General features: G+C 48.5%; 1 protein-coding gene across 1 annotated transcript; it reads right to left on the bottom strand.

Annotated features, from left to right (window-relative positions):
- Positions 1 to 10446: 10446 nt before the first annotated feature.
- Positions 10447 to 15662, bottom strand: LOC101951243 (cathelicidin-2-like). Its single transcript, XM_024109741.3, has 4 exons — positions 15422 to 15662; positions 12893 to 13000; positions 11792 to 11875; positions 10447 to 10767 (listed from the first exon to the last, which is right to left on the bottom strand). Exons 1-4 carry the CDS (start codon positions 15599 to 15601, stop codon positions 10657 to 10659), a joined length of 483 nt encoding a protein of 160 aa, XP_023965509.2. The 5' UTR covers positions 15602 to 15662; the 3' UTR covers positions 10447 to 10656.
- Between the last annotated feature and the right edge of the window lie 7567 nt (positions 15663 to 23229).

The following is a 23229-nucleotide window of genomic DNA, read 5'->3' as shown; positions in this document are numbered from 1 at the left end:
TAAATGCCAAAGGAGGGGGAAAGAGCCCCTCGTGGGTTGGCAGAGGGGATGATGATGGTGCAGGGGCTGCTGTGACCACCCCGATGATCAGCAGGACTTTCAGGCAAGTCTCCATCCTGTGCCCGGTGGGATTCAGTGTGAGCTGGGTGGGCAGCCCTGTCCCTCCCGGGGGAAGCCCTTTTATACGCTGCCTCCTCTATATGGGTTAGTGCCTCATTGGCTGCATGCTTTGGTCCTCTCTTAACCAGTGGCTTTTCCCCATCCATCTGCAGGACATTTCCATTGGCCACCCTCTGGGGCAGGCGTGGGGGGGAGGTTAGTCAGAGGAAAAGGAGGATTTTTTCAATAAATTGCTGAAATCATGTGCACCAATTGCAAAACAACCCATGGTGGGGGGAGGGGGGGAGCTGTCCAGGGCCCTCTGTTGGGGAAGGCTGAGCTACGTGTCTTCATTCTGTCGGGCCAGATCCTCAGATGCTATATTGCCATAGCTCCATTGGCTTTCACAGATCTAGGCTGATTTATGTCAGCTGCAGAAATACACCTATGAAGTTCAGACAGCCAGAGCTTTACTCATCCACTCTCAGTCTGAAATTCCTCCAGAACCAATTGGCAGGCACAGGACGCTGTTTCTGATGGTGCCACTCATAAATCCAAGGGGATGTACAGTGCAGTGACAATGGATAAACACACGCCGGACTGCTCCCGACAGGCCATTTTCCAGGGTTTCGTGCCCTTTGTGTCCCAAGCAATGGGGCTCCCCTGTCACCATAAGAGGGCATTGTTCCAAAGCCTGAGGCCTCTCGCTATCAGGACGTCTTCCTGTGATTGAGCCGAACTTTTCCTTTTCTTTATTTTATGCCATTGCTGCCAGTCACACCCCTTTTCCCACCTCCTCGCTTTGTGTGAACCCCTCTGCCGGCTGCTGTTGTGTCCTCCCTCAGCCATCCCTTAGGTCAGCAATCCGTGGTTAGCTCTTTTAATCTTTACTCATGGGTTGATCCCTCCATCTCCCTGCTGGGGTTGACTGCTGTTCTCTGAATTCCTCCCCAGTTGGTCAGTCCCTTTCTGGAGGCAAGGTGCCCAGAGTCAAAAGCAGAACGCTAAGGCCTGATCCTGCTGACCCCATGCAACGAGTCTGTTCAGGTCAGTAAAGTTACTCATGCGCTAAGCTTCTGTAGAGCCACTGAGGGAGGGATCAGAGGGTCCTGTGGCACCTTTAAGACTAACAGAAGTATTGGAGCATCAGCTTTCATGGGTGAATGCCCACTTCAGCAGACGCAAGAGCTACTGAGGGAGGGATGGTTCCCTCTCTGCACTCTGACATCATGGCTTTGCGTAGACATCCCCAAATTTGCCCTGTCTCTTTTCGTCTCTTCCAGATCGTTAATGAAGCTGTTTACAATAAGTCTGAGCCTCGCATCAAACCATAACGCTTCCCATTGGACAGACCCCACAACCTCATGCCCTATTTCTTCCTTATCTTTTATTTACAACTGACCAATTTTCAGTGCACGTGGCTGTGTCCCTACCCAAGCCAATTGGAATTAATTTTGGGAGTCAGATTTATTGAGACAGTTTCAAATGCTTTATCAAAAGCCAGTTATATCCCACTGACCACTTCCTATTCATCCACTGCTCCTGCAGTTCAGTCAAGCACAGCAATCAAACTGTCAGAGCTCTTCTTCTGTGTGATTAGAGCACGTTCTCTGTGTCCTCTGAGTGGGGCCCTCGCAATACTTTCCCTCCTATATAAAACACAGTAAACAGTGTGGACGGTATTGCTGGCTGTGAAGTCCCCTTGATCAGGATTTTGCTGCGGGATGAGAACAGGAAGTCTCAGGATACATTCTTGCTTCAGCTCATTTCTGGCACATTCTGGCTGACCGTTTAGCTGCGGTTTTGTAATCCAGGCAGGATGGACGGGGTTTGTAACTGATATTTCCGTCCTTCCCTGGGTAATACGTGTATTAAAACTGGTGCCAGGCAGAACTGGGCAGCAGTGCGTTCATACCACTTGCTTCTCTATCAGTCAGTTGCTGAAATGCTAGAAGTTTTGGACGTGTCTTATAATACTCCCCTATTAGCCTGTCTGATCCTTGAGTCATGCTTTTCTTTAATCCACTTGTTGTTGTTGTTTGTTATTATTACTGATTTGTATTATTATAACACCTTAATCACAAACCCATCCTTTCTCTAGCCCAGTGGTTCCCAAACTGGGGTTCGTGAACCCCTGGGAGTTCGCGAAATGTTACAGGGGGTTCTCAGGAAAAAATTCCCTAATGGCGGACAGAGCTGGCCAGCAGCCCAGAGCCCCTGGACGTCCAAGAGCTAAGCAGATCAAAGCAAGTAGATCTATCACACTGAGGAGATTTAAACTTCAAGACTCATAAGAAATGGAGAGGGAGGTGGATATTTTTTGCTGTTTTTAAAATTAAATAGGCAGCTAGTATTATTATTTTTTAAATTATTATGAAGAACAAGTTTAAGCTTTGTTGTAATGTGCGTTGTTTGCCTGGACTGCTCAAGACCTGAATGCTTGTGTAGGAGGAACTCTGAGTTGGCTTCTTAAATACCTTCATGCTGTTTCACATCTGATACTCCTTGATGAAACATAGGAGCCTTGTCTTATAACAGGCTTATTCAAAGTGATACAAGCTACGAAAGTGAGATCTTGGAAGCATGTTGCCATTTTCATAATGTTATAAAAATACTATAATGATAAATAATAATTAATAATAAATAGTGTGTAATATGCATGTCATAAAAACAAATTTTATATCTCCCAGATCACTGCTTTTATAATTTATACTCAGATAAAGGAGAAAATCCCTGGAAATATTCATTTTTAGGAGGGGGTTCGCGAGACTTGACATTTTAGTGAAAGGGGTTCACAGGTGGTTGAAGTTTGGGAACCACTGCTCTAGCCCAACTTTCACCCTCAGCCCCAGGGAGTGTCTCTTGCGTGCGCCCCTCTGGGGTTTAGGTTTAATGCAGAGTAGTACTTGAGTCACAGTTTGGATGTTAATCATTGAATTTGGCCAATGGTTTGCAAAATCTGTTGACTCCTTCTCTGACTTCAGGCAAGTCACTTTATCTCTCTGTTCCCCGTCTGTAAATAATGATCCTTCTTTTCTCCCACTCTTCATCTGAATTGCCTGTTTAGACTGTAAGCCCATAAAGGTATGTTCTCTTTCTATCTGTATGTACAGCACCTAGCGCAATAGGGCCCTGATCCTGCCTGGAACCTGTAGGTGCTAGTGTCATCTAAAATAATCAGAAGAATGAGATGCATGGTGGTGGAGAATTTGGCCCCAGTCTTTAGTTTCTGGCGCTCTATTGAATAGTGGTTGCTCTGAGAGTCCCAGTGCAGCTTCATTGAAGCCCTGAGGTTTAGCACTGCTCAGCCAAGGGGCCTGCAAACATTTGCAGTCTCCTTCTTGAAGGTGCATCTGTACCAAGATGTAACTTTTGTATCTGTCAGATGTCTCTCTGCTTTTTCCTTTCAGCTCTCCAGTGCAAACCTGATCCGTGACCCCTGCTTATCCTAGAACTCCTGCTTAACTGGAATTTGGGGGTGTCGTCCTCTCGGTTTGCCTTGTGTTGACAGGGTGTCTGCACTCAATGCCAAGCGTGGAGCACAGGCTCCGCCAGTTCCAGCCCTTGCTGGACGTAGGAAACTGACCAGCATTTATCCTTCATTGCAGTCCAGCTCCCTCAAGCAGCCTCTTTCTTCAGACTTCACTGGTATATCTTCCCTACACTACAGGTCATCTGCATGTGGAGGGCAAGTGTCTCCTTCACAGCCTTTGGGGAGGCTAGCCCCTGGCACCGACCCTTCCGCCCATGCCCTCCCCACAGCCAGAGCCCTGAGACCCCCTCCTCCCCACTGCAGCCAGAGCCACAACCCCCGCCTCACCTGGAGAAGCCTGGCGCGCCCCCCCCCCCCTCAGCCACAGGAGCCCCAGGCCGGCCAAAGCCATGAGCGCTCCCCCAGCCCCACCTGGAGGAGCCCTGGATGGGTCTCCCCGCCCCAAGGAAAAGTGTCTGTTAGAAGATGCTTTTGATACGCCCCATGCAGGGTCCGGGGTGGCTGAGGAGGTGGTATGCGCCTTCTCAGCTGCCCTGGAACCTGAATGGGGCATAATAAAGCAAAAACTTCACCACCAAACCTGCAACTGGGGGTCTTGCGGCCACAGCAGTGCCGGGGGAGGTAGAGCCTCCCATGGCCTATTATACCCACCGCCCATGCATGGCACCCGTACTTCTGCACTGCTGCCTTCAGAGCTGTGTGGCCGGAGAGTGGAGGCTGCTGGCCGAGGGCCCAGCTCTGCGGGCAGCAGCGCAGAAGTAAGGGTGGCAATACCGTACCTGGCCATCCTTACTTCTGTGCTGCTGCTAGCGGTGGTGCTGCCTTCAGAGCTGGGCTCCCGGCCAGCAGCTGCCGCTCTCCAGCTGCCCAGCTCTGAAGGCAGCGTCGCCGCCAGCCACAGAGCAGAAGTAAAGGTGGCAATACTGCGATCCCCCTACAATAACCATGTGAACCATGTGACCCCCCACTACTCCCTTTTGGGTCAGGACTCCTACAGTTACAACACCGTGAAATTTCAGAGTTAAATATCTGAAATCATGAAATGTATGGTTTTTAAAATCCTGTGACCATGAAATTGACCAAAATGGACTGTGAATTTGGTAGGGCCCTATTTATCAGGCTCTGGATTATTTGGAGGCAAAGTTAAGTGGCGTTAATCATAGAATTCTAGGACTGGAAGGGACCTTGAGAGGTCATCTAGTGCAGTCCCCTGCACTCATGGCAGGACTAAGTATTATCTAGAGCAGGGGCGGGCAAACTTTTTGGCCTGAGGGCCACATCGGGTTTCTGAAATTGTATGGAGGGCCGGTTAGGGGAGGCTGTACCTTCCCAAATGGCCAGCCATGGCCCGGCCCCGCCACCTATCCAACCCCCCCGCTTCTCGCCCCCTGATGGCCCCCGGACTACTGCCCCATCCACCCCTCCCTGTCCCCTGACTGCCCCCGGAAACCCTGCCCACCTCCCGCCGCCCAATCCAACCCCTCCTCTCATTCCTGACTGCCCCTCTGGGACCCCTGCCCCACCCAACCACCCCTTCTCCCTGTCCCCTGATGGCCCCCGGAAACCCTGTCCCTGACTGCTCCCCCGGAACCTCTGCCCCCATTCAACCCCCTGTCCCCGCCCTCTGACCACCCCGACCCCTATCCACACCCCCGCCCCCTGACCACCACTCTGATTCCTGACTGAGGCCCTGAACGAGGGCTGATGTGATGCATATCACTGATAATATTTCCTAGGAATGGCTCTTTGGGGTTTTCAAACATGCTGTGTCTGTTACACACATGATACAAATATCTCAGAACACTACACACCCATAGTGACTTACGTGTGTGTTGTTTCCTGTTGTGTTGGACAGTCTGTGATTTACCTTGCACAGAAATAAAGCACCTTTCCTTTCTCGGGTTATGCTTTCATTAGAGGAAACAAAGATAAATGGCATAACTGCTAGGAACTCCCTGAAATGGAGATTATAATATTTCTCTAGACCTAGTGTCTCAGGAGTGTTGGGAGGGTTAAAAAGGCAATGTCTGAATATGTAAAATGTAAGATAAATTCTGCTATTAGAGTAAAGAACTCCAACCTGAATGAGCTATGGACTGAAGTTATTCAGAATGGGTCTCTCACCCTCACCTACACAGCACTGTAACATTATGGCAGTTGCATGTTTGCTTCCCAAATGCGATGGTATTTCTTTTGCAAAGGCAGGAAACAGAAGTTCGTTGGGTAAGATGCCCAGCAGTTTGCTCTCTGGAATAGGGTTTCTAGTCCATTTCTTTGCTGTGCTACGTAAAACCCCAATTCCACAGTATTGTGCAGACAGACAGATCCTGGCACCCCATTGTTTTCCATGGGGTTCCCTGCGTGCACAGGGGTCTGTCCTCTGGAATGACTGCAGATTTGGGGCCTAAAAGTTGGAGCTCTTGCAATGTTCAGAGTAGAAATACGGTGCCTTTTTTAATAATGAAGATAATTGACCACAGGAACAATTTACCTCGGGATGTGCTGGATTCTCCATCACTTACAGGCTTTCAGTCAGGACTGGATCTCTTTCGAAAAAAGAGGCTCTCACTCATACAGGAGTTACGGGCTCAATGCAGAGATGATTGGCTGAGGTTCTTTGGCCTGTCCTGTTTCCACAGCAGGTCAGACTAGATGATCACAGTGGTCCCTGCTGGCCTTAACAGCTGTGACTGTATGAAAGCTATGAGGGTCGGCAGCAACGCTTCAGTAACACATCTGTTGGGGTTCCAAACGCCTTTCTCAGTGAGAGCTTGGAAGCTCCCTCCTCTCTCCCCCTCCTTACAATGGCATCGTTGTTAGCACGAGAACCTGCTTCTCTGCAGCTTCTATCATTTGGACCAGGCTTCTTGCTCCTGTCCGTCCATCAGATGATATTTTGCATGAAAATTCCAAATCCACTCGCTCCCAGTGCCTCTCACATGTCCAACTCAATGAAAAGTTTAGTCATATAAATACAAATGAGTGTTGTGCCGAAGTGCATCGAGCAGTCTGAAATGTGTGCACAAAGTTGTCAGTCTGTCCACCACAACACACACACACATATATACACACACACAGACATTCTGTATCTAAAGTCTACCAAGGCCGCCCTACTATCACACACAGTGGATCAAATCATATCCTACCTATGGATTAAATTCCCTGCTGGTAAGAGTGCCTCTTGATCTATTGAATAATGGAGTTATTTACATAGGTGAGGTTTCCAGTGATTATAACCTGGGTGCCTAGAGATGCAGGTACTTTTGTCCCAGGAGGATCACTAGCAGAGTGGGTGCAGTGAGATATCTCCCTGGTGGGGGGGTATTGCTGACAGAGAGCCGCAAGGGCTGTTGACCTCAGGACACTGAAAGCCGTACACTCTTCTGAACATGGGGTGTGCAGCCTAACCCCACGATCCCAGCTGATTTGAGTTCCCATCTCTGCTTGTCCTGGCACGTTTGCCAAGAGATATTTCCCACACAAGGAAGCAACATCTTTCAGGAAAACCCACGTGCACAAACAACAAATCCCCCAAAGTCAGAGTGACAATCAGGGGTGTCCTAGTGGGGCGACATGATGGCCCTTCCCAGCACTGGATGGGGAGAGGTGGCATGGTCCTGTTGGTGGATTACTGTGGCCACGGCAGCCACCACATTCACTCCTCGGCAGCAGACCCTGAGCTGAGGGAGAAGAACTGCGTGTGACAGCTACTGCGACCCCCTGCAGGATCTTTGGGGACCAATGCGTTAAACCTAGGAATGGCTTCGGGATTATGGTATTCTACTCTCAGTTAAGGCGAGTCACTAAAACTGAACCATTCTAAAGAGGCCCCTGCCCCTGGAGAGGTTTCCATGCACTGGTTCAAACTGGGGTTTCCAGAGACAATCAAAGAAAGGGCTTTTGGTATAAATAGGCTGAGTTTAAACTGACACGGATTCTGATCCAGCAAACGGACAGGGCCTTCTGTCCAAGTGGGGCCCAACCTTCGCGGAAGTGTTAGAAAAACTTTGGCCTGGTAGGGACCCCATAAGACTGGTGGGTGCTTCCTGCAATGTTTAGTGTGTGCTTAAATTGTGGGTGCCAAGGAACGAGGGTGGAGGGGGAAGGGTATCAAAAGAGCAGTCAATGCTGAAACTATTCCAGAGTTTAACTATCCTTATAGTTAGAAAGTATTTCCTAATATCTAACCTAACTCTCCCCAGCTGCGGATTGCTTCATGTCCTACCTTCAGTGGCCATGGAGAACAATTGATCACCACCCTCTTTATAACAGCCCGTAACATATTTGAAGACTGTTATCGGGTCCCCCTCAGTCTTCTTTTCTCAAGACTAAACATGCCCAGTTTTCCACTCCCGCTTTCCTCATAGGTCAGGTTTTCTAAACCTTTTATCATTTTGGTTGCTCTCCTCTGGTCTCCAATTTGTTCATGTATTTTTTAAAGTGTGGCACCCACAACTAGACGCAGCCCCCCAGCTGGGATCTCATCAGTGCCCCGGAGAATGGAACAATTACCTCCTGGTCTTACATATCTCTTAAGACCCCCCAGAATGATATTAAGCTTTTTCAAAATAGCAGCCCGTCATTGGCTCATATTCAATTTGTGATCTACCGTAACCCTCAGATTCATTTCTGCAGTATTACCACCTCGCCATTCATTCCCCATTATGTATTTGTGCATTTTTTTCCTTTCTTGCTGTTGCACTTTGCACTTGTCTTTACCGAGTATTATTTTGTTGATCTCAGAAAAGTTCCCCAATTTATCAAGGTGATTTTGAATTCTAATCCTGTCCTGCAAAGTGCTTGCAACCCCTCTCAGCTTGGTGTCCTCTGCAAATTTCTTAAGCATACTCTTCTCTCCATTATCCACTTCGTTAATGAAAATATTGAATAGTACTACTTTTTGAGTATGTTTTTTCAACCGGTGTTGCACCCACCTTGTAGTATTTCATCTTCACCACATTTCTCTCATTTGCTTATGCAAATGTCATGTGGGACGGTGTCAAAAGCTTTACTAAAATCAAGATATAGCACATCTACTGCTTCACCCTATCCACTGGGCCAATAACCTGACAAAGAAAGAAATGACGTTGATTTGGCATGATTAGTTCTTGACACAGCCATTTTGTCTACGACTCATCATGCTGTTCTATTCTAGGCACTTACACATGGATTGTTTAAGGGTCTGTTTGAGTTTGAGGTATTGAAGTTAGTCTGACTCTGTAATTCCTCAGGTCCTCTTTGTTCCCTTTTTTAAAGAGAGGTACCATGTTTTCCCTTCTGTAGTCCTCTGGGACCCCACCCATCCTCCATGAGTTCTGGAGGATAATCACTACTGGTTCAAAGATTGCTTCAACTCGTTCCTTAAGTACCCTAGGGTGAATGGCGTCCAGCCTTGCCAACTTGAATACATCTAACCTATTTAAATATTTAATCTGTTTTTCCCTATTCTGGCTTGTGTTCCTTCCCCCCTTCTTGTTGAGCATCTGGTCACAATCAACTCCTTTAGTGAAGACTGATGTAAAATAGGCATCAAACTCCTCAGCTGTCTTGGTATCATCCGTTATTAGCTCTCCTTCCCTCTTACGTAGCAGACCTACACTTTCCTCCATCTTACCCTTGCTCCTAATGTATTTATAGAACCTCTTTTTATTGCCTGGTAGGTCCCTTGCTAGGTGTAACTTATTTTATATCTTAGCCTTCCTGGTTTTTTCCTATGTTCTTTGGGTTGTTCTTTTCTACTCATCCGTAGCAATTTGTCCATGTTTCCACTTTATAATGTTCAGGTCACTAAAGAGTGCCCGATGCAGCCATATTGGTCTCTCACCAGACTTCCTGTCCCTCATGACTCCAAATTCATAGGGTTTTAAGGCTAGAGCATAAGGGCGGCAGAATCAGGTTTGTTGTCAGGCCAAAGAGCTCGAGGGTTTTCAGTCTGATGGAATTTGTACCTTTAATGACCCTGCTGTGGGATTGTGTCCCTGTGGGTTTGTGTACAGGAAAGTGGGAAGGGGGCTGTGGGGTCCTCTTTCATTATCAACACCACACTGAAAGCCGTGCAAGGAGCCTGAACTCTACGGGTGTGCCTGGTTGGGAGAAACCTTGGGGCAGCCCCATCTTGTTTTTTAGGGAAAAATTCACCCCATGGCAGAGGATCTGCAAAGGGACCTGAGCACCATCAAGCCTTTAACAGCGGACATTGTCAGTCCCTCCTTGCTGGAGTGTACTAAACCCTCAGAGAGTGATTTCTTTGGGGGTTATGGGGCTACCTGTGTTACAGAACCAACAGGGCAGTGGGAGTTACCCACTTTCTGGATGAAACCTGCAGTAAATCAGGGAGGCTGAGTGAGTCCAGGAAGGACATGACTGTTAACCCATTTAAGATCCTCAGTGACTGTATCCAGCTTGCGTGTGCTATTTAAACCCATTCCCTTAGGGCCCCCGAGGCCAATTTTTTGCCATCTTGTGGTGGATGAATGCAAATTCCAGTTTCTAAAGCATTACATGCCCTGAGTGCTAAATTTTCCAAAGTGACCATTGATTTTGGGAGTCTCAAAACTTAGAGAGACTTTGAAGGGGCCACATTTTCGGAGGGCAGCTGCTCACACTTTCTGAAAACCCGGCCCCTTTGAGTTGTGTGTCCTGTGTCGGGCACCCATAGCTGCTAGTCACTTTTAACAAGTTGGGCCTTAGTGTCTGGATCTCTGTTGCAATAGGGCAGGCGTTGGGTCTCTTTAATGAGGATGGCGTGTGACTCCTAGTTGGGGGTGTTCATTGGCCAGTAGCACAATCAGGTGACTCACTCCGGTTCATGTCCCTAATCTCCTCCTGCAATATGGAAGAAGAGGACAACAGTATAGATTTGCAGAATGCCAATTTATTATGCAGAGGAGCCCTGGTGAGCAGCACTGAAAGAGTGGTTATGCGGTAGGCAGAAGCAGATACTCTGAAGCTGTTCAGATTGTGATAAGCCTTGCTTCCGATGGTGTTTCCAGAGGAGGGGAAATGGCGGCACAGCTGGGTCTGGAGCATCGGCTTGCTCTCATCTCCTCTCTCTCTGGATCTTGTTAGCCGATCAACTTGAGACCGGTAGCAATGATGTTCCAGCGATTTCGCTTAATAAACCGACCAGCTTTTCTCCTCCAACGTCCCCAGCGGCCCCGTGTGATGATATTAGGCTAGAGAGACAAGAGGTCAGGGTCACAATCTCCACGCAGACTGAACCTGGCTCCTACAGCTTAGGGAATGTTACTTTGTTCTCTCTTGTGTTTCATTCGTTATTAGCAATGACTAGAGGCCCCAGCTTTGATCAGGGCTGTGGGAGTTGCTGTAACACATGCACAGTGGGAGACAGTCTCTGCCCCAAGGGGTTTACAGTCTAGATAGACAGAGAGGCAAAGGGTGAGGGGTGACAGTGTGACATGCCTGATGTCACACAGCTGGTCAGTAGCAGAGCAGGAAGTAGAGCCCAGGTCTCCCAAGTCCCAGCCCAGTGCCCTCTCCCGTGGAGCACATGGCTTCTCTAGAGCAACAGAGAGCATCCGACCAGTGTCACTGTGGGCCTAGGTGGCTAGTGGGGGAGAGGAGTAGCCCTCAGGAGTGAGCGTTGGACCAGCGGGTGACATCGTTCTGTGGCTCTGAGGGAGGGGCAGGAGCTTGCCTGCTGAAGGAACAGGGTGCTAGGGCCGTGCCATTGAAGGCAGGATTATAGACTCAGCCCTTATCCCCTCCCCCTTTACTGTGTCTAACTCTTACGCCCACCTTGGGCAGGTCCCTGCTCTAGGGTAAGAAGGAGGGGCCATGCTGGGGCCTTTGTCTGGTGTGTGGGACCGGGGCCATTCAGTGTCTGCATCATACGACGTTTGTAAATGTCACTGCCAGACAAAGGTAGGTGGTGAGGAGCCTCCCCAGACCCCCCTGCCCTTGCCCCGCCCCCAGGCACTGTATGGGGCTTTAGGTTTGTTACGTATCCCCGTGAGATTAGAATTTGCTCCCTGCGGTTCTGCTGGCGGCTGTAGGGTTCCATCTCCAGGCTCGTGGGGCAGGAGACCTTTGCCAACTCGCTGCCAGCAGATGAGCTGGACACTTGTTCTGGGGACACTTGTGCAGTGTGAAATACCTGGCCGGGATCTCAGCAAGGGAAACCCGTAACCCTGCCTCAGCCCAGCCGTGAGCAGAGAGGAGGCCGTCTAGGCCACTCACCTCCTCAGACGCCTCCTCGCATTTGATAATGACGGAAGGGGGGTCCTGTTCAGTGGAGAAGAATCCAGAGCAGTCTTTGACCAGCTGCAAGGGAGAGAAAAGAGACCTCAGCATCTTACTGTCAGGTTTGGTCACAAGTTCAGCAGGAGGTTGGGAGGCTCAGCCTCCGGCCTGGTTTGGACATTACACTGGATCAGGACCCCATTGTGAGAGGAACTGTACAAACACAGACCAGAAACATGATCCCTGCCCTGAGGTACTTTCAATGTGAGTAGCCTTTGCTGATGTTCAATAGCACCTCACTTCACGAGCTGTCACTATGTGATCTGTGGGATTCCTTGTGTACTCCAGCTGCGTGAGAGGGGCCCACGGAGAACAGCGTATGGGGAAATGTAGATAGAGACAAGGAGAGAATGAGCCAAAATCTACACTCAGTTGAGCCAAGCGAGGCAGGATTGCTGTTAGGGCAGAGCATGCTTACGGAACGAGAAGCGTGGGCGTGCAGTTACAGCACTGGGCACAGATTCAGGAGACCTGGGTTGAAGTCTCCTCTCTGCCACTGTCCTGGTGTGTGACCTTGAGTGAGTCACATCACCCACCAGTGACCCCGGGATAAGAGCACTCCCTCTCGGCCAGCCTTTGCCTGTCTGGTCTATTTCGATTGTGAACACTTTGGGGTAGGGCAGGGACTGTCTGAGTTTATGCAGCACCTGACACCATGGGGCCCTGTTCTCATTAGGGATGTCAAAGTGCTAGTGTACCATGAATAATATTTTACACGAGCTGCATCCCCTTCTCCTTTTGACGTCAGTGAGAGTTCCACAGTAGAACAGTGCCCCAGCTGACAACAGCAATCCAGAGATTAAAAGCCATCCAGTCCTATAATTAGGGGTTGGATGAATGGATGTATGTTGTCTGTGACATGGATGTAAGGATCAGTAAGCAGGCTACTGCAGAAAAGTCACTGGCCCATAGCCCCATTCCTTCCTTTATGTCTCTGGTGGAAACGCACATTTTCTGTGAGGCTTCGGGACCTGACAGATGCTATTGGTCAAGTTAAGGTACAGAGGGAGGTGTCTCCGTGCAGCAGGTTATCCTTACCCCATCTTCTTTGAATTCACACTGGTTGAAGTCACGTTTCTCTGATACCGGGCACACTGTCTCTTGCACAGTGAATTTCAGCGGTTGGATCGTTTTTGAAGACACGTCCTAAGAAGAATTCAATGAAAGAACAAAATAAACATTCCCTGTGAGCAGCAAGGCAGCAGGCTCCACTTTGGCCTGGTAATTATATTGATATTCTATTACAGTATTGCCCGGGTGGCAGGATTCGGACAGTGACTGCCCCGGGGAGGCGGGGCTCTGGCTGTCAGCCCCAGAGTGGCAGGACTCCATCCGTTCCTTTTATCCCCTCTCGCTACTGCCCGGGTGTGCACGAGCCCCATCCGCCAGCACTGACAGCCAGAGCTCTTCCAAAAAGAAAAAAAAAAAGCACACAGTTCACACCTCCCTTGACACATTCCCACGCCTCCCTTGCGAGGCTCTCCCCATAGTCTGAGAACCATTGCTCTGGTCTACTGCCGTAATAAGTTATTGATCATCATTCTCAGCTGTTGGCTAGGGCCTTACGTATTTCAAATGCGACTCAAACATTAATGCAGGAATGTAACTTTAGATGCCATGGGCTAGATCTGGTGCAGCTCCATTGTCGTAAGGGAAGCTGATGTGCATCAGATGCAGGTCTGGTTCATGTCTCTCCACCAGTAGGTTCAGAACAAATAATTGGTATCTTGCAATTCTTCCCCCTTCTCCTGCCTTTCTCTTACACAAACACTGAGTGACTGGATTTTCTATGTGTTCTAACTCCTGAAAGATAGAAATGACATGGCCCAAGTGAGCTCATGGGATTCTAGGTCTTATTGCCTCACTGCAATTTCCATATGTAGGTTCTTGTCTTGCAGAAGTTACTTGCGTGTGCCAATGTTTGCAGGATCGGGCCCCAAGACGCCTCCTTTGGGCCTGATCAGGTACCACTCTGAGCACTCCTGTGTGGGGCTGAGCGCCCTCAACTTCCACTGACCCCACTACGACCAGAGGGGAACAAGCCTGTCATTAAACAATGGTTATTTCCCTAACTGTCAGTCCTGCAAATCGAACTTTGCTTTGAAGCTCAAGCCCTGCTTTTCCTTCTCCTGCCTCAGCACGGGAACTCAATAAACAACCCTGTTATAGTGTTTCCAGTTGGGCACCTGACATCACTTGTCACTTTCAGAACCCTTGGCCCACAGCTCTGATGGCATACACAGAGGGAGCAGCTGTGCTGAGCAAGGGGAGGCCAGTTTGGGGCACACTCACTTTGCAGAGCAGTTAAAAAGGAACGTAAGCTTGAACTGAACATAAACAGTAACTCAGGCAACTTTTGCAATCAACATAGGTGTCAGTGAACAAGGGATTAATAAAAAATTACATACATTAGAGCATAGGATAGTGTATGCTTATTTTGATTGCAAGGTATTGCGCTGTGCCTCAGTTTCCCCCTCTGACATGTGGATAATAATACATCCTTTCTCCCACCCTTTGTCTTATCTATTTAGATTGTAAAGTTCTAGACAGAAACTGTCTCTTATTATGTATTTGTACAGCACCTAGCACAATAGGGCCGTGGTCTTGGCTTGAACCTCTAAGGCTGCTGGGATATAAATAAAATATCAAATAGGTCCCTCCGGGAAGAATGGTGCCCAGCACTTTGTTGCCACTTAGTAAATAATGACAATAAGGGATTAACAAATGTCTTTAAATTAAATCTGTCTTCTACATACGGCTCAATTTGAATTCTCTGTGCAAGGAGACCCAAGGAGGCACTTAATTCAAAGAATTTCTCCTTTGAAACATTTTTAAATCTTCAGAAATCCAAGCCTTCAATAACCAATAATCAGTATTTATTTGTAAAGACTCAGACCCCAGACAGAAAAAATAAAATAAAACAAAACAAAACAAAACAAATGTATTACTTTAAGAAAATTCAAGAATTGTAAGCCAATTGCATGATTTTTTCAGGGCGGACTCATTCTCTTTGAACACTTGTGGCTGGCCACCGCCTTTGCGCCAGGCGCTGTACAAACACAGAGTAAGTTGGTCCCTGCCCCGAGTTACTCACAGTATAATTCAAATGGAAACATTCTCTGCCTGCTGAATCTGAATGAACTGCTGGTGTCAGGCCCTTCCTCTGCACGGGGACCAGGAAGCTGCTGTGTGGTGATACAGGGAAATAGCTGTCTGGCTGCTAGCCGTCCCTGCACATAGTTCACTCCCTCTTTATAACCAGTTTTGGCCATGCTGCTTTCAGTGACTCACGCTGGCTCGTCTATAAATTCCCTGTTGTTCCCCTTCCCCTAACCTCTGCCTACTTGGACTGTGAACAGAAATTGTCTTTCATGAGTGCCTGGAAAGTACCTCGCCCATAGCCGGCCCCACCAGAGATCAGCCCTGGATGATAACGAGGGTGTAAATACCAGACTGTAGGTACAGGAGCCTAGCATCAGAGGGCAGCCATTCCCCATTGACTTGCCCTGTGAGCTCAAGCGGCATCGAATATACACAGGCCACAAAGCGATTCCCCAGGTCACTCACCCAGTCTGGCTGCGGCTCCGCTTCCAGGAGCCGATAGGCCAGTGTTAAGCCTGGCTCTTGGTTGTACACCAGAACTGCAGCTAAAACCGCATCCTCGTGGGTTGGCAGAGGGGCTGATGATGGCGCGGGGGCTGCTGTGACCACCCCGACGAGCAGCAGGACTTTCAGACAGGTCTCCATCCTGTGCCCTGTGGCATTCAGTGCGAGCTGGGTGGGCAGCCCAGTCCCTCCCGGGGGAAGCCCTTTTATACGCTGCCTCCTCTGTATGGGCTAGTGCCTCATTGGCTGCCTGCTTTGGTCCTCCCTTAACCGGTGGCTTTTCTCCCTCCATTGGCCACCCTCCGGGGCAGGCACAAGGGGGAGGTCGGTCAGAGGAAAAGGAGGATTTTTTCAAATAAATTGCTGAAATCGTGTGCACCAATTGCAAAACAACCCATGGTGGGGGTGGGAGCTGTCCAGGGGCCTCTGCGTTGGGAAAGGCTGAGCTACGTGTCTTAATTCTGTTGGGCCAGATCCTCAGCTGGTATAAGTTGCCATAGCTCCAGTGGCTTTCATGGATCTATGCTGACTTACACCAAGAGAAGACCTGTCCCCTAAAGTCCAGACAACCAGAGCTTTACCCACCAGCTCTCAGTCCAGACATCACACAACAAGCATTCCCCTAGAGCCAGTCAGTAGGCCCAGGTCGTTGTGTTTGGTGGTACCACCGCTAAATCCAAGGGGAACGTACAGTGCGTCGACGATGGATAACCACACACCGGACTGCTCCTGACAGGCCAACCTGCTCTTTTGTATCCGAAGCAATGGGGCTCCCCAATGTCCAATAGGAAGACCCTGTTATAAAGTCTGAGACATCTCACTACCATGAAGTCTTCCTATGAGTCAGCCTAGCCCAGGACCGGCTCCAGGGTTTTGGCCGCCCCAAGCAGCCAAACAAAAAACAAAACAAAACAAAAAACCCCGCAATCGTGATCTGCGGCGGCAATTCGGCGGAAGGTCCTTCGCTCCGAGCAGGAGTGAGGGACCATCCGCCGAATTGCTGCCGAACAGCTGGACGTGCCGCCCCTCTCTGAAGTGGCCGCCCCAAGCACCTGCTTGGTAAGCTGGTGCCTGGAGCCGGCCCTGGCCTAACCCATCCCTTCTTAATGGTATTCCATTGCTCCTAGTCATACCCCATAGCCCCCTTTCCAAATGTATCCCCCTCTCATGGGGTTAAGTCCTTTGTAGGCTGCTGCCATATTTTCCTTATGCTGTATTCACAGTTGGCCAATTTTCAGTGCACATGGCTGGGTCCGACCCAAGAAAAGTTGAATTAATTTTGAGAATCAGATTTCATGAGACACTGTCTCAAATGTGTTACCAAAAGCCAGTTATATCACACTGATCACTTCCTCTCCATCCCATGGTCCTGCAGTTCTGCCAAGCACAGCAATCAAACTATCAGATCTCTTCTGTGTGATTACAGCACGTTCTCTGTGTCCTCTCCTTGGGGCTCTCACAGACTTTCCCTCCTATATAAAATACAGTAAACAGTGTGGACGGTATTGCTGGCTGTGAAGTCCCCTTCATCAGGATTCTGCTGCGGGATGAGAACAGGAAGTCTCAGGATTCTTTCTTCAGCTCATTTCTGGCACATTCTGGCTGACCGTTTAGCTGCCGTTTTGTAATCCAGGCAGGGTGGTCGGGGTTTGTAACTGACAATTCCATCCCTCCCTGTGCGGTCTGTGAATTAAAGCTGGTGCTGTGTCACGTAGGATTGGGTGGCAGTGAGCTTCTTCTTCAAGTGTCTTAGAACACTCCCCTATTAGCTTGTCTGATCCTTGTATCTTGATAATATTTAATTTACTTATTATAATTATTGTAAAACCATAATCATAAAATCATATTTTATCCAGCTGAAATTTCCCTCTCAGCCTAGGGAGAGACTCTTGCATGTGCCCCTCTGGGGTATAGCTTGATGCAGACTTGTACTTGGTCACAGTTTGGATTTTGATGACTGAATTTGGCCATTAGTTTGCAAACTCTGTCAACTCCATGTGTGACTTCCAGCAAGTCACTTTATCTGTCTGAGGGTCAGTTCCCCATCTGTTACTAGTGATCCCACTCTTTGCCCCTATGGCCTGTTTAGATTGAACACTCATAAGGGCAATGATTCTCCTGTCCTATGTGTGCGTACAATGCTTAGCATAATAGATCTTGGTTGGTATGTGCAGGTGCTAGTGTCATATGAAAGAAGACTGAGGATCACGGCAGTGAAGAATTCAGCTCCTAGTCTTTATCTTCTGGCTTCTATTGAATAGTGGTTGCTCTGAGAGTCCCACTGCAGCTCTGTTTCAGCCCCAAGGTTTAGCACTGCTCAGCCAAGGGGCCTGCAAACATGTGCAGTCTCCTTTTTGCAGGTGCATCTGTAACAAGATGTTGCTTTTGTAATCTGTCAGATGTCTCGGTGCTTTCTCCTTGCAGCTCTCCTGCACAAATCTGATCACTGAACCCTGCTTATCCCAACACTCCTGCTTAATTGAAATTTGGGGGTTACTCGTGGTTTGCCCTGGGTTACATACACTGCAGTTGCCCTGTGTTACCAGTGTGTCTGCACTGCAGTGAAATCCTCCGAGCACGGAGCACAGGCTCCTCCGTCTGCAGCACAACCTGCCCTTGGGCCACCATTTATCCCTCATGGCAGTCCAGGTCCCTCAAGCAGCTCTTTCTCCAGATCTCACCGGCATATCTTCCCTGTTCGCCCAGTCCCCCAGATCTGGAGGGAAGCTGCCTCCTTCATAGCCAGCCAGCACATCTTCCCTGTGTCCCCACTCCCCAGATCCTGGAATCCAGCCCCTCCCTCCAGGGCCAGCCAGCATTGATGCCAATACAATCCTCACTGCCCTTTTGGTCCCCACAACCACGCCATGCAGCAGGCTCCTCCACAACTCCCCAGCTCTCGTCCCTGGAAGAGCGAGGGAGCTGCCCCTGCAGGCCTTGAACTCTGTTTCCAGAGTTTGGAGAATCCAGAGCACAGAGATCAACACCTTGGATTTCGGGAATCCCCACTTGTTTCCATAGAGCTTTGTGTGTCCTCCTGAAGCCTTCAGCTAATGAGAGACCCCTAGTTTGCATGAAGTGCTTTTAAGACAGGTTGGTTTAGAGGACCATGGGGCCATCCCAGTACAGGCTGGCCTTAAAGACTGCCCTCATCAATGGTGGCTACCAGCCAACTCCAGGCTTCATTCCTGGGTATGGTGCTTGGTGCAATGGGACTCTGATACTGGCACTGAACGGGGGCGGCAGTGATGCAAATCACTGATAATAAATAATTTTGCCATGAATTTTTCCCTAGAAATGGCTCTGGAGTTTTCAAACACCCTGTGCCCTTCACACACACAATACAAATATCTCAGAACACTACACACCCATAGTGACTTACATGTGTGTGTTGTGTCCTGTTGTGTTGGAGAGTCTGTGATTTACCCTACACAGAACTAAAGTGCCTTTCCTTTCTCTGGTTATTCTTTCATTAGAGGAGACAAAAATAAATGGCATAACTGTGCCTGGAACTCCCTGAAATGGAGATTATAATATTTCTCTAGACCTGGGTCTCTGAAGTGTTGGGAGGGTTAATTAGACAACATCTGAGTACGTAAAACGTAATATAAATTCTGCTATTAGAGCAAAGTACTTCAGCCTGAAAGAGCTAAGTACTGAGGTTATTCAGAATGGGTCTCTCACTCTCACCTACACAGCACTGTAACGTTATGGCAGTTGCAGTTTGCTTCCCAAATGCGATGGTATTTCTTTTGCAAATGCAGGAAATAGAAGTTAGTTGGGTAACACCCCCAGTGGTTTGCTCACTGGAATAGGGTTTCTCGTCCATTTCTTTGCTGTGTTAAGTAAAACCCCAAATCCACAGTATTGTGCAGACAGACAGATCCTGGCACCCATGTGGCATCCCATTGTGTCTTCATTGGGGTCCATATGGGCACAGGGTTCTGTCCTTTAGAATAACTGCAGATTTGGGGCTTTAAAGTTGGAGCACTTGTACTGTTCAGAGTAGAAATACGGTGCATTTTTTAATAGTGAAGATAATTGACCACGGGAACAATTTACCTTGGGATGTTCTGGATTCTCTATCACTTGCAGGCTTTCAGTCAGGACTGGATCTCTTTCTAAAAGAGATGCTCTCGCTCAAATGGAAGCTACAGACTTGAGGCAGAAATGACCGGCTGAGGTTCTTTGGCCTGTCCTATTTTCCGCAGCAGGTCAGACTAGACGCCCACAATGGTCCCTGGTGGCCTTAACAACTATGACTGTATGAAAGCTATGAAGGTCAGCAGCAACGCTTCAGTTACATATTTGATGTGGTTCCAAATTCCTTTCTCAGTGAAAGCTTGGAAGCTCCCTCATCTCTGCCTCTTCTTACAATGGCATCATTGTTAGCATGAGAACCTTCTTCTCTGCAGCTCCTGTCAAATGGACCAAGCATCTATCCGTCAGATGATATTTTGTATAAAAATTCCAAATCTGCTCAGTCCCTGTGCTTTACCAGTGCCTCTCACATGTCAAACTCAATGAGGAGTTTAGTCATATAATGTCAAGCGAGTGTTGCCCAGAAGTGTGTCTAGCAGTCTATAATGTGTGCACAAAGTTGTCAGTCCTCCACCACACACCCACACTCTCTCTCCCTCTCTCTCTGTACGCATAGTCTCCCAAGGCAGACATACCATCACACACAATGGAAAAAATCATACCCCACCTATGGGATAAATTCCCTGCTGGTAACAGTGCCTCTTGACCTATTTAGAAAAACTGGATGAGCACAAGTCCATGGGGCTGGATGGGCTGCATCCGAGGGTGCTAAAGGAGTTGGCGGATGTGATTATAGAGCCATTGGCCATTATCTTTGAAAACTCATGGTGATCGAGGGAGGTTCCGGATGACTGGAAAAAGGCTAATGTAGTGCCCATCTTTAAAAAAGGGCAGAAGGAGGATCCGGGGAACTACAGGCCAGTCAACCTCACCTCAGTCCCTGGAAAAATCATGGAACAGGTGCTGAAGGAATCAGTTCTGAAGCACTTAGAGGAGAGAAAAGTGATCAGGAACAGTCAGCATGGATTCACCAAGGGCAAGTCATGCCTGACTAACCTAATTGCCTTCTATGAGGAGATAACTGGGTCTGTGGATGAGGGGAAAGCAGTGGACGTGTTATTCCTTGACTTTAGCAAAGCTTTTGATACAGTCTCCCACAGTATTCTTGCCAGCAAGTTAAAGAAGTATGGGCTGGATGAATGGACTATAAGGTGGATAGAAAGCTGGCTAGATCATCGGGCTCAACGGGTAGTGATCAACGGCTCCATGTCTAGTTGGCTGACGGTTTCAAGCGGAGTGCCCCAAGGGTCGATTCTGGGGCCGGTTTTGTTCAATATCTTCATTAATGATCTGGAGGATGGCATGGACTGCACTCTCAGCAAATTTGCAGATTACACTAAACTGGGAGGAGTGGTAGATATGCTGGAGGGTAGGGATAGGATACAGAGGGATCTAGACAAATTAGAGGATTGGGCCAAAAGAAACCTGATGAGGTTCAACAAGGACAAGTGCAGAGTCCTGCACTTAGGATGGAAGAATCCCATTCACTGTTACAGACTAGGGACCGAATGGGTAGGAAGCAGTTCTGCAGAAAAGGACCTAGGGGTTACAGTGGACGAGAAGCTGGATATGAGTCAACAGTGTGCCCTTGTTGCCAAGAAGGCTAACAGCATTTTGGGCCATATAAGTAGGGGCATTGCCAGCAGATCGAGGGACATGATCATTCCCCTCTATTCGACATTGGTGAGGCCTCATCTGGAGTACTGTGTCCAGTTTTGGACCCCACACTACAAGAAGGATGTGGAAAAACTGGAAAGAGTCTAGCAGAGGGCAACAAAAATGATTAAGGGTCTGGAGCACATGACTTATGAGGAGAGGCTGAGGGAACTGGGATTGTTTAGTCTGCAGAAGAGAAGAATGAGGGGGGATTTGATAGCTGCTTTCAACTACCTGAAAGGGGGTTCCAAAGAGGATGGATCTAGACTGTTCTCAGTGGTACCTGATGACAGAACAAGGAATAATGGTCTCAAGTTGCAGTGGGGAAGGTCTAGGTTGGATATTAGGAAAAACTTTTTCACTAGGAGGGTGATGAAGCACTGGAATGGGTTACCTAGGGAGGTGGTGGAATCTCCTTCCTTAGAGGTTTTTAAGGCCCGGCTTGACAAAGCCCTGGCTGGGATGATTTAGTTGGGAATTGGTCCTGCTTTGAGCAGGGGGTTGGACTAGATGACCTCCTGAGGTCTCTTCCAACCCTAATCTTCTATGATTCTATGAAATGTCATGTTGGACTGTGTCAAAAGCTTAACTAAAATCAAGATATAGCACATCTACTGCTTCACCTCACGCGCTGGCCAATAGCCTAACAAAAAAAGAAATTAAGTTGATTTGGCATGATTAGTTCTTGACAAATCCATTTTGTTTACTACTCATCATGCTGTTCTACTCTAGGCACTTACACAGGGATTGTTTAATGGTCTGTTTGAGTAACTCTCCAGGTATCGAAGTTAGGCTGACTGGTCTGTAATTCCTCAGGTCCTCTTTGGTCCTTTTTTTTAAAGAGAGGTACCATGTTTTCCCTTCTGTAGTTGTCTGGGACTCTCCCATCCTCCATGAGTTTTGGAAGATAATCGCTACTGGTACAAAGATTACTTCAGATAGTTCATTAAGTACCCTAGGGTGAATGGCGTCCAGCCTTGCCAACTTGAATACATCTATCCTATTTAAATATTTAATCTGTTTTTTCCTATTTTGGCTTGTGTTTCTTCCCCACTTCTTGCTAAGCATCTCGTCACAATCAATACTTTTAGTGAAGAGTGAAGTAAAATAAGCATCAGAATCCTCAGTCATTTTGGTGTTGTCTATTATTAGCTCTCCTTTCCTCTTAAATAGCAGACCTGCACTTTCCTTCATCTTACTTTGCTCCTTATGGGCTTATAGAACCTCTTTTTATTGCTTGGTATGTCCCTTGCTAGGTGTGACATATTTTGTGTCTTAGCCTTCCTGGTTTTGTCCCTACATTCTTGGGTTGTTCTTTTCTACTCGTTCTTAGCAATTTGTCCATGATTCCACTTTATGATTTTCAGGTCACTTAAGAGCACCTGATGCAGCCATATTGGCCTCTTGTCACGGACTCAAAGGACTCATGCTCTCTCTCAGCTCTGTACGGTCCCTGGGAGGAACCCCCTTCAGTGTGACAGCCCTTCTCAGGGGTCCACTCTCCCTCGGGGGTTAAGCCGTAGGCCCCTCCACCTCCTGGAACTCCACCTCTCTGAGCCCTCAGCACGCCTGTCTCTTGCCGTGGGCCACCTCAGGGAGTCCACTCGCTCTGGACCTCTGGGGCCTCCACACCCAGAGTGAATAATGCAACCCTGATCTCTAGACCGGAGTGACTCTCAGCCAGCGTAAAACAGAAGGGTTTATTGAGCATCTGAACAGCATAGGAAACTGTCAGGGCCTCAGGCCTAGAATCCTTCAGCCCAGTACATCTAGGTCTCTCCAGCCTCAGGTGGGCTCTGGCTGCACTCTCCTCCTAGCCCAGAACCCCCTCCTTCCAGCTGGGCATCTGATATCACCGTCCCCCAAGTCCCACCTCTGTCCTGTCTTCTATCCCAGGAAAACAGGCCTCCTGGGCCTCCTCTTCTCTCAGCTGCTCCTCTCATCCCTTCTTTGTTTCCCCTCAGGTCAGGTCAGGTCACCGGGGACCTCTCTCCACAGCCCATTGTCCTTCC

This window comes from Chrysemys picta, chromosome 2, assembly GCF_011386835.1.
Source record: "Chrysemys picta bellii isolate R12L10 chromosome 2, ASM1138683v2, whole genome shotgun sequence".
In the NCBI taxonomy this organism is placed as follows: domain Eukaryota; kingdom Metazoa; phylum Chordata; order Testudines; family Emydidae; genus Chrysemys; species Chrysemys picta.
This window is presented reverse-complemented; position numbering and strand designations above follow the sequence as displayed.